The sequence below is a fragment of the Apis mellifera genome, linkage group LG3 (genome assembly GCF_003254395.2).
Source record: "Apis mellifera strain DH4 linkage group LG3, Amel_HAv3.1, whole genome shotgun sequence".
Lineage (NCBI taxonomy): Eukaryota > Metazoa > Arthropoda > Insecta > Hymenoptera > Apidae > Apis > Apis mellifera.
Window position 1 is genome coordinate 7,390,773 of NC_037640.1, and position 17,225 is coordinate 7,407,997.

Below are 17,225 nucleotides of genomic sequence, written 5' to 3' on the forward strand. Positions count from 1 at the left end.
GCCGAGGGAAAGAGTAAAAGGGTGAGAGAGGAATCGAGCGAGAAAGAGGGACGGAGACGGAGAGCGAGAGAGGAGGAAGAGGTGGAGGAAGAGGTGGAGAAAGAGAGAGAGAGAGCGAGCGAGCGAGCGAGAGAGAGAGATTGGAGGGAGTGGAAGGAGAGAGAGAGGGAGAGAGGGAGGGAGAGAGAGAGCGAGCGAGGGTGGAGAGGGAGAGAGAGTCGCGAGGGTGGAGGACAAGGTGGTGGAGAAGAAGGAGACGCGGAGGACAGGAGAAGCCTCCACTGTCGGAGGACAGATCCAACGCACGTCAGGATCCCAGTCGGACGGACTGACGCTGCCGTCGGATCACCGAGGAACCGGGAACCCGGTGTACCGGAACTCGCGTGCCGGGATATGGACTCTCTTTGTGCACCCTTCGAACCACGAGTATGATAGCATAGTGTACGCTTGGAATCACGATCGGGTTACGATTCGGGTTTTATCGTCGATCTGAAGTGAACAAGAAGAGGGAGAGAAAGGAAGAAGGGAGAGAAGAAGAGAATTTGTGGCAGAGGGATCAAACGTTGATCGGTCTCGATCGGGACTGTTTTTCTTCGGTAAAAGGGGGGAAGGGGGTGGGATAGAGTGAGATATAAATCGAGAGGATAAGATAGAATCGTGCATAAACTCGCATGGCTCGGAGGACTGTCAGCGTTCTTACAATTAGTGTTTTGTTTTTGAATTCGTCACCCGCCGTGCAGCGATGAGATCCAAGCCGGTGGCTAGAAGATTGGCACAGGGTGAGTAATGAACTTGATATTTTTTTCCATCTTCGTTTCTGTTTTTTTTTTCTTCTTCTTGTTTTTTTCTTCTTCTCCTTTCCTTCGAAAGTAATTATAATTTTTACAATTAACGAAACGGATTGGATTTGGAATCCGTTGGTATGGAACTCTCCGACGTGGAACTTTAATTATTATCTTATATTAATGATATAATAATTGTAATACGAAGCACGTGTTTGCGATTGGGGTATTTGAAGCAATTTTCGAAGCACGCGAACGATAAGGTTATTATTTGTAATTAAACTTATTATCGATCTCCGGTTTCGATTCGAGAAATAATTTTTTTCCTGCGAGATGAATGTATTGTCTGTTTGTTAAATTCATAAGGAGAATTCGCAAAAGGGAAGGATTCGTTACATCATATTTCTGGAGACTGCCATATTAAAACGGAAGACATTACGAGTTTTTCCGCGGAACTTACTTGACGAGGCTATAAAACTACAAGATTACGGCAAGAGTCTATATACACTAATTCTCAGGATTATCGTTTTAAAACGTACTTGTGTCTTTGCAATTCGCAATTACCTGATGTTAGCATCTATAATTCAACTTTTATTTCTACCGGATCGCGTGACCAGCCTCAAATGTTAATATTAAAATGTATCCCCAATTTGTGCTTACATTGTCCGGTAATTTGCAGCTACTCGACCCGACTTCGCTACCCATTCTTCTCAAATTTGAATTGTGACGATATTTAAATCTCAGGAATATGGATATTTTCTTTGAAAATTTTAAATACAAACGAAACGATGCCTGAACATTATCAGTTGCGAGCATTTAACTGGACAGAAATAAGTCGAGCAATTATTGTGGCACGGTTCTGATAACATTGTCACATGCTGTTAACGTGTCATTGTTCACAATCGTCCGTGTCGTTGGAACGACACAGGAAAGACTAGTAGGCGGTCCTCGCGCTGGCGCACTCGCAACGTCGATATCATTTCTTCTTTTCCTGTATTGTCTAGTCACTCTGCTCGTCCTCTGCCTCCACCTCCTTGTTATCTGCTTTCAAAAGTCCCGCCCATTCTTCCCTGTCACCATGTTTGCCATTCTACGCATAGTCTCGCCAATATTACGCGCAAAATTGGTCACAGATTGCTTTTTTTTATTCTCGCTTCCCTGCTTTCTTTTATTCCTCCCCCCTCGAAACAAAAATTCGAACCAAAGTCGAACCCTCGTCGAATTCAAAATTTGTAACTCCCTCGGAAAAAAAAAAAAGAAAAAGAAAAAAGGAAAAGTCAACAAGTTCGATCGCGTATCCGCGAAACGCAGTGGTCGCAGGATGTGTGCGTCCTTTTTTAATCAAGGGTCAACATTTTTGAATAGTTTCGAACGGTCAACGAACATTTCGTCTATAAGAACGCGGATCGATCTTCTTTTGTTCTATGGTTTAACAATACAAAGCATCGCTTCCCGCATAAAAGATTCGGCCGTACAGGCGAGCCAACGTTAATTTATTGTTATATATTGAATGGCAGCTAACTTTTTCGACCGTGGATGGGACGATAGGTAAATTGGTGAAAGACGGTTGCGCGTCTCTCTCTCTCTCTCTCCCTCGTGCACGATATACTTTGACATTGATAGCTCACTTTAGGCGAACAAAGGGTGTACTTTAGGTATTTCTCCCTACAGTTCTCTACATTGTCCTATATTTACCCCGTAGAGATCGATCGATAAGAGAAGATTATTTAGATTTTCTCGACGAAGAGTATCGTTCGAGATTCATATATATATATATATATGTATATCTATAAAAAAAAAAAAACCCCATCAATGTCGAGAAATTCAGAGCGAAATCATTGTCGGGGAACAAGGAACGGCGTGGTTGATTGTCTGTCACGATTGTCGGGGTGAGCATTTTGCTCACGGGGGATGATTTATATCGTGTTCGCGATTTATATAATAAAAGCCCCCGCTTCCCACGGTCTGCCACGCTTCAAAGATGGCAGGCACTTTCAAGGGATCTAGTAATCTGTAAGACAAAATCCGTTAACGCTTGACTCACGAGTCGGCGAAACAATAGACCATCCATCCACCGACTTACCCTCTCTGTTCCTTCGAGACACGGATGGAAAGAAGTGGAAAAAGAGTGGACTCAGGGCCGTGCGGGGACAATTGACTTCTCACCGTGTACTTTTTTGCTATAACGAGCTTATGCATGAAATGCATCATCTCAATAGAGAAAAAGGAGGTTTCACTCTCGTCGTGAGAATCGCGACAAGGAAACGACGGCGAGGGAAATCTCGAAGAAAAACCATATATATATCCCGTTAGGGATAGATTCGATATTTGATCTATATTTGGTTTCTGGATCTATATCGTAGTTTCTTCATCGTTGAACAGAAATCTCTCTTCCTCGACGAGACGTATTGTGCCTGGAAAAACAGACAGGAAATTTTTGGAAACTGATAGGAAGCGGGGAGGGGGGGGGAGGAGAAAGAAGACGAAGAAGAAGAGGAGGAGGAAGAAGAAGAACAGGGGTTCGTCTTAGAGCGAACCGCAGGAATAATCGCGGAATCCACCTACCACGCGTTTCAAAGGCGCATCATCCCATTGAGGGTTTGAGTCTAGCCGCGGCACCGGAAGTCGTATCCGAGAGGAGACAAAGCCAACGAAACATACGCGCAGAGTGGCGTGTAATGGGGTAGGGTGGCGCGGGGGAGAAAGAGGTTCTGTTTCATCGGTGCTTTTGTCTCGCATCCTGAGAGAACACGATTGAATAAGGAGCATGAATAGATCGGATGATCCTAAGGTAGGTCAGTCCATTCTCGTCTTGCGGGAGACTCCTGCTACCTCCGATCCCACCTCTTCTTCTTCTTCTTCTTGTACTCCCGCACAGAGTGTGTATTCCACCCCCGGACAGTCCCAATTAAATACGTCTTCCTTCTCCTCCTCCTCTTCCTCGATTCCTCGATCTACGTTGGCAATAATAATAAGATCGCTGTATCTCGGAATGCCGACTGAGAAGAATTTCCTTTCGCATATTTCTGTTATCGTTGCTGGCTAGCTGGCTGACTGGCTGGATGGTTGGCTGGCCCGGTTGAAATAACTCGGCACGGGGGATGGATTTAAGGACACGTTATTAAGCATTACGGGTTTCTCTCGAGTGACATAGTATTCTAATAATTTTCCGTCACGTACCTATGCTTTGCATACAAATACAACATATGCATAACACACGTTTGGAAGTCACGCGAAACACGATTTCAACTCGGTTTAAATTTTTTCCTAACGAACTCGACGGTTGATGAAACGATCGCTTCGTGCGACCAAGGTATTGACCGTTATAAGTTAATTAGTCACGATCGTGTATGGGAAGGAGCGGGGGAGGGACGTGTCCGTGTATCGCCCGTGCACAGAGAAGGAAGGAAAGAAGAAAGGAAGGAAGGAAGGAAGGAAGAAAGGGAGGAAGGAAAGAAGCGTAATCGGAGAGCAAGGGGGTGCGAGAATGACAACGAGATCCTGGTAGAATCCTAAATATATCGCGATGTGACGTCACGAGTTTGGGAAGGTAGTGCACGGTTATTGGACGATTGGACGTGATCGATTCGAATCGTATGAATTAAAATGCCAACAATAGCCTGTGAACAACTGTGCACGCGGCCATGCAAATCCGATAACAGAAAGTAGGGAACAATCGTCTCTGCTCCTTCTTCGGTTTTCCTCTTCACCCTTTTCTTCCAGGCCCCCGCCTCCCCCTCCTCCCCTTCCCGCCCCCTCCGCCCTCCACCAACTCCGGCAATAATCCCGCAAGTCTTCCTTGACTCTTTTCTTTCCCGCCTCTCGCCTCCGCCAATTAACGATAAGGTCGCTGTGTTTGTCATTTGTTTGTCGTTTCCGGTGGAATGCAATCAGGCCGGGGTGAAACAAACACGGCCAATCAGCCGCGACGGACAAACGCATCGAGAGCGGCTAGATCCCTCGGCATCGAGCCACGTTTCCACTCACCGATAATACCGATAATTGGTCGTTCAAGGTAGGATTGTTTCCCACCAGAATTTCACCTCTTCTGCCCTACGCCAGGGCGAACAGGATTAATCGATATATATATATATATATAAAATACAATCCGTGTAGCCCGCCTCGATCCGTACATTATATATCGTTGAATACTCCTCGATCGAGGGGAGTGTCATACAGTGATAATTTTCCCTCGATCGAATAAAAAAAAAAAAAAAAAAAAAGAAAGAAAAAATCATCTTCCGCGCTTTGGCGCGTAATTTAGGCTTCGACCGAGCGTGTGTTGCCATCCAAAAGCACGCTCGAGCGATAAGAGCGTTTGCCATTGTTGCCGGAGCTGGCTATTGAACGATTAATCATCTAATTAGGCATTCATCGTGGCCGACCGGTATCACGATTCCTTTCCACCGCAACGATCGTTTCCCTTGATAAATATCCACCTTCTTGCCTCCCGCCGGGAAGAGGGAACTTCTGCCAATTCGACGTCACCTCGTCCACGATTGGTCGGCGTGAAACGAGCGAGGAGAAATCACGGAAGAGTGCGCCGCGTTAACTCGCGCGATTGCAAATCGACTGGTCCGGCTCTCGTGCGTCGAATCGCGGCGGCAGACAGGTATACTCGCGCCGCGCCTGAATACGACTGACACGTCGTGCCGGCGAGCTATGCGATTGCTAGGGCGTTAGAGCGAGAGCTCTAGAGCCAACGTTTGTCCGCCTCGATATTTCGAGCTTGTACGAAAAGGAGCCGCGTCGAATGCAACTGCTTCTTGTTCTATTCTTTTTCCCGCTTCTTCTTCGCTTTTTCTTTCTTTCTTTTCTTTTTTTCCTTCCCCCGTCCAGATTCGAAAATTATATATATCGGAACGGGGTAGGATTTTTATTGGATTGGATTTTATATCTTTTTCTTATCGCGTTAGTTTCCGTACGCGTGCGGTTCTTCGTCGAAAAGAGATCGATATGCAGGAAGATTTTTTTCGAAGGAAGTCTCGGCCGTATCAAATATTTCTATTAGAAGTGAGATTGCGATCGCTGAATTTTTCTTGATCACGGATAATTTAGCTAGGTACAATGGAAAATTAAATCTTACGTGTAGAAATACTTCGAATTATTCAATTTTAAAAATCTTGGAATTCGAATCAATAAGTAATGTGCCATTTATTAATTTGAATTTGAAATTTTTTCGGATTGGATTTTTCTTTTTTTTTTCTTTAGAAAAAATATTGGCAAGAGTTAAATCATTGGTAGATTGGAAAATAAATTCAACAAATTTTTATCACATTTAGATATCTATGGAATCTTCGAAGATCTTCTCGCGCGTATATATTAACAGTGTATAATTTCCTAGCAAATTATCAATAACTTCACAGACTGTCTTTTCCAAGTGACCGCATTTACGATGGAGATACTAAAGCTAATACTAAAGCTAAAGCTCCCTTTATTTCGTCGGTTCTCGGTACTTCATTCGCACGTGTGAGGAGAACCAAAGAGAAACGAGCGTTTGGCGGAGGCGTACGTACGCGAAGCAAGAAAGACTCGAATACCGTAACGGATGAGCACGCGTGTTCACGCATGAACTTTCATACATTAAGAACCATCCTCGTCGTTTTTGTCTTTTGCCGTAACAAACGTCCCTTCTTCTCGGTTTCGCACGATTTTTTTCGTACTCCTCGCCGTCCGACGCGTCAACTGATACTCCTCCTTACCTCCGCTATAGCCTCCTATCTCGCTCGGGGAGATTCAATGCGTTTTCTGCGTGAAAGAGAAGGGTTTTTTTTCTTTCTTTTTTTTTTTCTTTTTTTTTAGTCTGTAGAGGCATTTATACATACGTATACTCGAAATGCACACGGAGAGGCCGCGGGGACACGCAACAACACGCGAGGATCAACGATGATAAATCGATAGGACATTAATTATTGTCGAGGACACTCGGGCCGAGATGATATGAAACGTAGATTCAGAAGCGAGTTCGCGATCGCTGGAAGGGTGAACTCGGGCCACTTTCTCGAGGTGTTCGCGTGTCTGGCATTGTTTTACGAGACTCATTTCCCGCAACGTCATTCCGCTACCACCACCATCACCACCACCACTACCACCACCACCACCACCTTCGCTCCCATCACGTCAACGTTACCATCACTTTTCGCCGGTCAGTTCTCGGCGATCTCGGCTCCCATTGAACTGGGACAGAATTCCAGGATTTATAATCGATCTAACGCCTCCTGTGTGACTCGTTGAAAAATTCTCGTTCGATATACGATATTCTCTTACGTGCCGTAAATTCGTCTCGCCGGTTCAGAGGTTGAAACGCTATAACGCTTATATGAAAATATCATGGTATAGATAAACGAGGGTATATGTATGTTTCATTGGAAACAGCGTCCCATCCTCTCGATGGAATATACGAAAATATTATGAGGAGGATAATAATTCTCGGATACCTGTGAACACGAACCGGTGCCCGTAATTTAGACGTAACATTCTTTTCGCTTTGAAGATAACTCGAGCAACAACGATGGAGAGGAGGCGGCGCCCTCCTCTTCCATCAGATAACAGTCTAATGAATCTAGTATTAAAGGGAATCGAATTCTCGATAACGTCAAGGCACCACCCCCCCCTGTTCCGTAACATAATAACTTCCATTCTCATTTCCTTGGTGTCCAACGCAAGCGTAAGATTTTCCCTGATGACAATCGCCTCTCGACCATGTACTCCGCCGGTTCTCGTGCAGCGCGAAAGTGTCCCTACCCTACGCGGGGAGGGGGAGGGGGAGAAAAGAGAAAGAGAGAGAGAGAGAGAGAATACACCGAAGTCGCACGAAGAGCCCTTACTCCTCGGTGTTAGTTGGACTGAGAAGTAGGTAGTCGATGTAGGAATGACACGACCGGTTATCTCACTGGCCACGCGATATTGTCATCAGGGGTGGGGAGGGGATAAAAGTAGTTAGCGAGAAGGAAGGAGAAAGGGGTGAAAGAAAAAGGAGGATGGAAGGAAGGGGAGTGAAAGGTAATGGTAGTGGTGGTGGTAATAGTAGAAGTAGTAGTGGAGCGAAGGAAAAAATGAAGGAGGAAGGACAGGAAGAGAGAGAGAGAGAGAGAGAGCAGGCGCGATAAGATCATCTTACCACCCCCTGGCATAAGTCGACAGTGGCCTTTCCCTGCCCTGGCCAACCCCCTCCGTGACTCGACGGAGACCATTTCAACGATAGCGCGCACACAACCTTACACGGCCACCGCGTTATCTCGCACGCGAATTAGCTCTACAGATTTCCTTTTTTTCTCTCCCTCTCCCTCTCTCTCTCTCTTCTTTCCCTTCCAGCCTCTTCTATCTCTCTTCCTCTCGCCACCCCCTTTCCTTTCCGTGCACCACACGAGTCTCCCCGTCCTCGTCACCCTCGCGCTGCCACTTCTAGTCGACGACGACGACGACAAGGAGTCGAAGGAGGAAAACCTCTTACACACGACACACGACACATCGCGCACGACCAGCAACCCCTCCTACCCGGCCTGCACGTCTATCGCATTAGCGCGGTGTGCCACGTTGTTGCCGCGCCACGTTGTACCGCATCGGTTGCGAAATGCATGACGTGTGCGTAGGTATGGGAATTTTCATTGGAGCAGGATCGACGCATAATTTTGCATAAAAGCCAGGCCTGGATCGTAACGACTGCGAGGCAGGCGATTAAATTACCGGTCGCGGGTTAAAGGGAAACGGTTATCCCTCCGCCTTGTCCTTGTCGAAGCCTGGGAGCCACGCTCGGGAGTGGTTCGATCACTCGGCCGCTCCGCACGCTCTCGCTATTCCTCGCTCCAAGGAAAAAGAAGTGGCCGCCCGCGCTCGCGATTGTAGATCTTGTTTAGACAACTTGGAAAGATTTATCGATAGCGACATTCGGTTTTACGATCACTCCCCGTCAGGCGGCGTACAATAGTTGTGGCTGTGCCCTCGCCTGTTTGTGTATCACGACCCCAGACACTTTGGCTTTTACGATCCTGGAAATTTATAAGCGCGAAGAGGATGTTACGCTGCCTTTTCGAGATTGACAGACCTCTGCCTTTAAAAATCGATACGGTACGATTTCTTTAATAAACACCGGCCAAGTCTTGGGCTATTGCTTCGAGCGTTACACTATTTTTTAAATGGTATCGTAAATGGTATTCTCTCATGGCCACTTCGGAACGCGATGCGGCTCGTCGTTCCTCTCATTATCTCAAGTACTTGGTTTATTACCCTCGAGGAGGATATATCCTCGCGGGAAATGAGAAGACACGTCCAAGTTTCTTCGAAAAAAAAAAAAAAAGAAGAAGAAGATCCTCGAATCTTCTCTTTTTCTTTCTTTCTTTCTCTTTCTCTTCAATCCTCAAAATTCTTTTCATCCTCCCCGCGCCCCCTTTTTTCCTCTGCCGATTCACGCATTCTCTCTCTCTCTTCTCGAAAGATTATATAGTAGTACCTCGCAGTATTTAAGCCAGTGTAGAGTGACAGAAGAAAGAATAAACATGTACCGAGAGACATGTTGCCATTTCAAGGCACGTACGGCTGTTGCGTTTATTTTGTCCTCCCGGAGGTACGTGCACGAGGGTAATGCTCCTCTTGGTAAGGTGGATACGTACGTACAATGGAATTCAATTTGATTGATCGGTACGGACGATTCTATCCTCGACGATCCAAATTTATTTAAAGAAAGAAAAGGAAAATTCATCCTGCCCATCGTCCCCTTCGAAAAGAAATAACATCCATCTCGTAATTTCTTCTCCAAACGAAGTTCAAAATTCATCCATTCGTATATTATATCGAGAAATCAATCATACACACATATATATCTTGTTACATCATATATTCTCGTCAAAGTGTATTAACAGGATCGACAGTTCCTTACAAATAAGAAGTTCGCCTCTGAGAGAAAGAGAAGGGGGGAGAGCCAGTTTATCGAGTAACTTATACAAAAGCGGGTTCATTATCTTCCGTTTTGGTGGATGTCTTTCGGCACCGAATGTCTTTCTAACCCTCTACCACCACGCTTCCATTCTTCCCTGAATGGCGGCCTCCTTATCTTCGGCCGAGATTCGCGGAGACCGCTCTTACAATTGAATTCCGCTCTGGGAATCGTGATCACCCGCCTCTCGCAGTTTCGTGCCCCCGTATGCAGCATGCGTGTTCACACGCATGGCCCCACGAGTGTACCAACCAACACACTCGCGACCCGTGTATTTTTCGCACAGACTCGCCGTCGTCCCAACCCTCCTCGAACGTGGGCGGGTGTTTTCGTCCACGAATTCCTCGTTACCAATACCACCGCGATTCGGTATTTACACGCACACTCGTGCGTGCACGTACGTACATACGTGCTTCTGGATTCCTATACACGCATCATCGGTTATGTAAGTTCGTGTACGTATATATATATATTTATATATATATTATATATATACGTGTGTATACATATATATATACGTGTTGTTCTGTCGTTTGTTCTCCGCTTGGGAACGGGAATCACGGGACAAAAACGCACAGTTCGCAGGAGAAAGAAGGGTGAGGGTGAGAGAGTGTAGAAGGAAGGAAAGGACACGGAGAAGAAGAAGAGGATCGGCTTGTGGCGCGAATCAGGTTTAGGACTGTGTCAAATGACACTGGCCAGGACACGACGATGTTCTCGAAAATCCTCATACCTCGACACCTCTTCCTTCCTTCTTTCTTTCTTCTTTTTCCTCCCTCCTTTTTCTCCTTTTTCTTTCTTTCTTTCTTTCTTCCTTTTTTTTTTTCCCCCTCTTCTTCTTCTTTTTTGCCACTTGTTCGGAGCCGTGATGGAACTGTACGAGAGATTCGTGGAGGTCGTAAGTCGCGTGGGAATGAAGAGAGCACCGTGAGCCGAGGCTTCGTCGCCAGATTACACGGCCTTACATGCTTCTCTCGCCTTTTCCTCTTAATTTTTACGTCTTTTACATCGGTGTTTAACCGATAATGAAATTCAAAGCATCTTTGGTGGTTTCGATAATCGATGGTTAATTTTCTTTAGATTTACACCGACAAGGGATGGCGGAGAGGAGAGGAAAAAAAAGGAAAAGAAAAAGAAAAAAAAAAGGAGGAGAAAAAAAAAGAAGAGAAATAAAAAGTAGGAACTCGTATTTTCGTGATACTTTTTCTCTCCTCCTCCTCCCGTCCTCCCCGCCCCAGTGCGGGGGTAAGATAAAGCGGCGCAGGGTGAAAACCAAGAAAAAAAATGTGTGCGCCTCGAAGGGGACACGTGTGGGACGAGCTCGCGCGGGACACATGTAGAGCATTACGTAATCGTAAACCGGCGAGGATGTGGGCGGGATCTTCTTCCAGGAGCAAGTAGCCGTGTCTCGCGCGTGTTCCAACGATCAGATGGACGGGACTTGACTAATCGAGCGGGACATCCGAGCAGATGTTACCATCTTCCGTCGACTGGGGGTGGGGGGAGACAACTGTCCGGTTCCGATCCTCCTTTTCTCGATTTTATCTCGAGCATCGTTAGCCGTTTCCGGAAAATTCAAATTCCAGGAAATTGTGGAAATCGTCTGTCAGGAAGAAAGAAGGAAAGAAAGGAATAATTTTAAACGAATAATTTTATTCGAATCGACGTTGCTCGTGACAAGCAAGCGACAAATGTTGTATTAATTTGCTCCTGTGGAATAACGATTGTCGTGTCTTCTCTCGACGCGGTCATTCATCGGAACAGTCATAGTTTCATATTATGTCACGCGATACTGTCAACTGTCAACCGTGAATATAGGTGAATGGGCACGAAGCGGGCGGACATGTGTGAAATTAGCTTAATCTTTCAGCTCGGATGACAATGGTGATACAAACGCGGTCCGTGTACAACACGGTATCGTCTCGTGTACAGGGTGACAAATCTCGTCCCGTAGACGTCTCTCTCCCCTTCCCCCTGCCTTCACCCCGTGTAAATACATTAGAGGATGATCCTTCCATTGGCGTCGAAATCGTTCCCCCTATCTCTGACGCTCGATATTTTCGAAGATAAAAAATATACCATCATTATTCTGCAACTTTTTCGCGAAAAATATCTCGTCGATCGAGATCATCCTCTATTAAATTCCTCGAACCAACGTTCGAGCATTAGAATATTATTGATGACGTGTACGATGATGAAGTACGATGTTTTTAAAAAAAAAAAGAAAGAAAACTTAATGGACGCGACGCTCGTGTCGCGTTATCGTGTGCTACACAAGAGGACAAAACTGAGTTAATAAATTTTTACGATCCGGAGATTCTACGCCGTTGACAAACAGATATCGGTGGGGCCGTAATTTAACAATGAGCCAGCTGGCGCGTGCTAGGAGGGAAAGGTTGCGACCCCTAATGTAGTTATATAGTGTACTTTCCTACACGCAGACCAACGTGTATCCGGCCACGCACACACGCGTGGAATTTCACGCGGTGCCGGCGACAATAAGCGGGGATGCCTCAGCCCCTTTGTCACGGTGGTTCTCGCGTCAATGCTCATTCAATCTTTTGGCCCCGTTCTATCATCCCTCTGTCTCGTTTCCTCTCTGCTCCAGCTTCCATGCCTCGTCGTGTCGCGAAAGCGGCGACACCACGAGTCATCCCCCTCCACTTTCTCCTTTATCGGGCTAATTGAGTTGTTCGCTGTTTCTTTTTCTTTTTTTTTTTTTCTCCTTTTTTTCTTTTTTTCAAGGACGAGGAATTACGCGTTTCGGGACACCGAGTATATATCTCGCGCGAAAATCACCCCTCGCGACTCGTGGACGACTCGATTTTGTTTTGTAGGTCACGAGTAGTAAGGTAGGAATCGTTTATTGTGAATGTTTATGCAAATTTATATTTGCATCGCTATAGGCGAAGAAGAAATTGAAGGTTAAATATAAATTTGATTCGTCGTTTAATTATCAATCGTGATGAGCATTTTGTTTGAAATATTTTACATATTTTTGCATATATTCTTGTAAATTTTGAAGATTCTTTGTCTTCTTTTCCTTCTTTTTTTTTTTTACTGCGCAAATATTTTGATTGAAACATTCTTTCAACGAGCTTTGATTTTTCTATTTTTCTATTATAACAATGAGAAAAAAAAATTAGCAATTTAATTGATATTAAGTAACGTATCATACGTTGTTTCGATCCAGGATCCACGAGTATGAAAACATGTCTCGAATAGAGATGGAACGGGAAGATAGAATAATTTTTTATTTTTTTTTTTTTTTTTTTTTTAGAAAACAAAGATTACGAGAAAAAGAAAATCATATATAAATCCTGTAAAGCGCAGGTGCAGGTACGTAATAATGAAAATCGTTCATTAGCATATATACGTATATTACCATCGCGGGTAATAAAAATCCGCAGTGAAATATGTTAAACGTAACCACGAATATTATAATTTCCTCTTTATCAAAACTAGGCTCTCTTGAAAACATTTACTTACAGGATGACCTAATATAAATTAAACTCTTGCGCGTTGTGTCCGCATGTTGTTCGTGCCGCATTTTCCTCTTATCCCACGAAATATCTCTCCCCATGATTTATCGAGGACCTTATCCTCCTATGCCCATTCGACACGTATGAATATAATCAGGTCGTGGAATAATAAATAATATTCCAACTTATTCTCACCCTCCCCCTCCCCCACCAGATTCTCCTCGCGCCAGATTCCACCTCGGCAAAAAAAAAACCCGCCCCCCGGGCGTTATGATTAAGTAATAAAACATTTAGGCCTCCCGAACTGAAAAACATCCCTCTCTGCTCGCAGAGAGCTTCGTCGACATGTGACTTCGCACGTACACCAACACGAGCACCAACACGTGCACGCAACTCGCGAATACGACGAACATACGCGTACACGAACGAGGAACGGGAACAGGGCGTGACGACAGATGCAACGGAACATATCTACCCTCCGCTGGGCGGTTCAGATTCTCCGCTGATTTCTCTCTCTCTTTCTCTTTCCCCCTCTCTCCTTTTCTCTTCTCTCCTCCTCGCCCTCGTGCCTCCTCCATCCCAGTACGATCGTAGATAGCCGCGCAAAGCTTTTTCAGACTTTGATCGTGATCGTAATTTACGGTTGGGCCGATCATGAGATGACTCCATTGTTGGCCGCGCGCCATTGTTTATCGGGAAACGTGCGCTTCCGGGGAACGGTGGCGAACGGTTATCCGATACCGTGAATCGGGAAAGATTACGTAAATCGTTTTTTTTTGAAGAAATCGAGTTTTGAATTGTTTCCTTTCCATTTCGAAGTCCATTCTCTGGTTTATTCTCTTTCATCGTTTCGAACAATCCGGATTATTATTATTTTCTACTCGAATATGATACTTCTATTTTCTTTTTTTTTTAATATTGTTATTACTTTTTAATTATTAAGCAAGTTTGATTAATGGGTTATATTTTTATAAAGTATATACGATTATAACGCGATTTAAGGAAGGTGGTAGGCCATCCTTTTTCGAAAGAGTTGAAGCAACGACACGTACGCGGGAGGAATCGCGTGATAAAATCGGATTTTCCCGAAAAGCGTCCCTCGACTTTTCCCAATCCGACCGTTCCAACATTTTGTCAGGCGATATTGGCCGAGTCGAATCGAATCGAGTCGAGTCGAGTCGAGCAATTCTCTCTCTCTCTCTCTCTCTGGATTGCGTGTGCCGAGCCAATGGCACGAGCAGCCGGATGCTCGTGCTTCCACCCTTGATTTATCGGTCCTTCGAAGCTCGCGGATTGCCCGTAATTCCAGTTATTTCGTCCTAATCCGAAAGTTCGTTCTTGTCCAGTTATCCAGAGATTCCACCCTGCTACCTCGAATCGCGAATTTCTTTTCCCTTGTGTCTCTCTTTGTTGCGCGGCGAGCAAATTTCATTTCACCCCGTCCGCGTTTATTTCACCTCGCCTCCTCTTCTCCCCCCCTTCGATTCCAATTCGGAACGAGGAGCGAAATTGTGCCGAGCTATTTACGAGCTATCTCGTTGAAATGCCTCGTCCGAGGAAATTGAAATGTTGATGAGCCAATAAGACGGTGGAATTCGAGGCTCATTTTCTCGTACGAGTTGACTTTAATTGAATTCCATTATCGACAGCTGACGAAGAATGGGAAATTACGCTTGAAAATGATACGTTGTGCATGGTAGCTGTTAACATATGCGATCCTTTGTGTCAGGCACGTGCCGTTTTTAAAGAAACATACTTTTATTAGGATGGCATGGAATTTGAATTTATCGTCTTATTGTTAATTCTCATCAAGTAATTGAGTTATCAAGAGAGATTTGTAAATAAAAATAATTAAAATATTTGTAAACTGTTAGTGGAAACTTTAAATTAGCGTTTGGAAAGATATATATATATATATGAAAGATTATAGCCACTATTTATGTAATTTTTTTATCTATTCTCTATTTATTAATTTGTTTTACAAAACTACGAATTCTAACGAAATCGGTTGAGAGTCTAATAATTTCTTTACGAACAAAGGTAAAGTTTCTTTTATTTTATCAAATTGAAGAAAAAAAAATATCAATGAAGATTGCAAAAACAAACTTCTCTCTCTCTCTCTCTCTCTCTCTCTCTCTCTCTCTCTCTCTCTCTCTCTCTCTCTATCTTTCTCGCAGCAATAAAGCAACCGTTACGTTATTTTTCGTACCCCACAATATCCAGTTTCATCGTGAGGAAGGACTCCTTCGAATCCCCCGCTGATCTCTCGTGGGCGGATCTGTCTCTCTCTCTCTCTCTCTCTCTCTCTCTCTCTCTCTCTCTCTCTCTCTTCTCAAGGGTACACGCGACTCCGTTACGATAACCTGAAAGATCGAATACAATGGCGTATGGTTACCAACATCTGACCTCGCTCACAATGTCGTCTTATTAGAATATGAATGCGATTGAAACTCGCGTGTCTGAACGGCACGCGACGCATTTCGAAATATCAATCGGGCGGACCCCGAACAGATCTCCCCGAAATTTTCCTCGAATTTGTCGAGTCGGTGTTTCGCGGCAAACGAAATATTTACGTTCACCATTCATAGGGAGGGATAAAACGAGGAAGAAAAAGAAAAAAAAACAGATTCGAGATCGTTCGAGAAAATACCATTCCCTTTATTGTCTCCTTTGTAAACTTTTTCTCACCTTCGCTCGAAGGAGTAGGAGGAGGAGGAGGTGGAGGTATATTTTCCTCGGCGGGGAAAATTGTCGCCAGTCCACGGGCGATGGCCGACGACCGTGCGAAAAACAAACAAGTTTTTTTCCCTCCGGGGATCCGCACGGAAGAAAATGCAATCAGCGAAACGGCAGATAGTGGCGTGATCGGTATGGCGCCGTGCCGTCACTTCCGGCGCGGACGATAGGCTGACGCATAATTTCCGGTCCGAGGCCGAGGCGATCCATCGATCAAACAAGTTTTGCAACTCGAAGAAGCTACAAAGTTCCCGAGCAGAGATATCCCAATGTTCTCATTAACACGATCGATCTTCCTCGAGGAAGATAGAAATCGATGGGAGGGAAAGAAGAAAGAAAAAAAAAAAAAGAAAAGAGAAGAGAAGGAAGGAAGGAAGGAAGAAGAAGAAGGAAAGTAAAAATTTCCCCTTCCTTTCTCCTTTTCCAAAAGGTTCGATTTATCTTGTTTACCATTTTTCCAAGAGCATTTGCCGATCGCGAGGTTTAATAAAACCGATCGTTTTCGGTTTCCCTTTTACAAACGAGAATTTTATTGGCCGATGTTATTGACTTAGGATCTGATATATAGCCGCTAGTCAAGAAGGAAGGCTCTTTTTCTTCGTGGAAAGGGGAAAAAAAAAAAAAGAAAAAAAAAAAACGTTTCAGTGACTTATCACCATAGACGAGGTAGTGAGCTCCTTTCGGCGACTCGAAGAGTCGGTAATTATTTGGAACCCTTTGATGGACGTCCTCTTGGACTCGTTCGTCTCTACGGTCTCAGGTTGCTCCATAAAGAACTCGGACATTCATTGGCCCAACGAACTACTGTGTCACCGAAGAGGCCAGCACCACGAGGCCCTCTCAAATTCGAAGCTTCATTTCACGCCTGCCTGCCGCACAACTGCCCCGCCAGGATCACTCCGAGTCCTGCGTGTCCTTCGCATAAATCACCGAGTAATATCGTACGCCTCAAACGTGACTTCGACACCGATGTGTTCGAAAGTATGCTCATCGAGCATACGGATGGACGGACGGCACGTCGATTGTTTCCAAAATTATTTTTTCCGCCAAATGTTTGGCTATTAATTATAATTTAGCCGGTTTACGGGTTATTATTATCGTTATCGGTGTTGGCGCCGAAATTTTTTCTTTTTTTTTTTTTTTTGTTTTTTTATCTGCAGGAAAACGGAAGTCGATTGTCCCAGTTGCGAAGATATATTCCCTTGCCACGATTCCGCTACAAAGTTTAAAAATCGATATCAATATTTCTATATTTTCGAATTCTTCTAATGAAACGTATCACGAAACGAACAT

At 44.7% G+C, this 17,225-nt stretch overlaps 1 protein-coding gene across 1 annotated transcript in view; it reads left to right on the forward strand.

Moving 5' to 3' along the window:
- Positions 1-200: 200 nt before the first annotated feature.
- The window catches only part of LOC725792 (MDS1 and EVI1 complex locus protein EVI1-B-like), a 65,119-nt gene continuing 48,094 nt past the window's right edge, over positions 201-17,225 (forward strand). Inside the window, exon 1 of the mRNA XM_026439645.1 lies at positions 201-779. Coding sequence (XP_026295430.1) covers positions 743-779 — 37 coding nt within the window. The 5' untranslated portion in view covers positions 201-742. The remainder of the gene's footprint in view (positions 780-17,225) is intronic.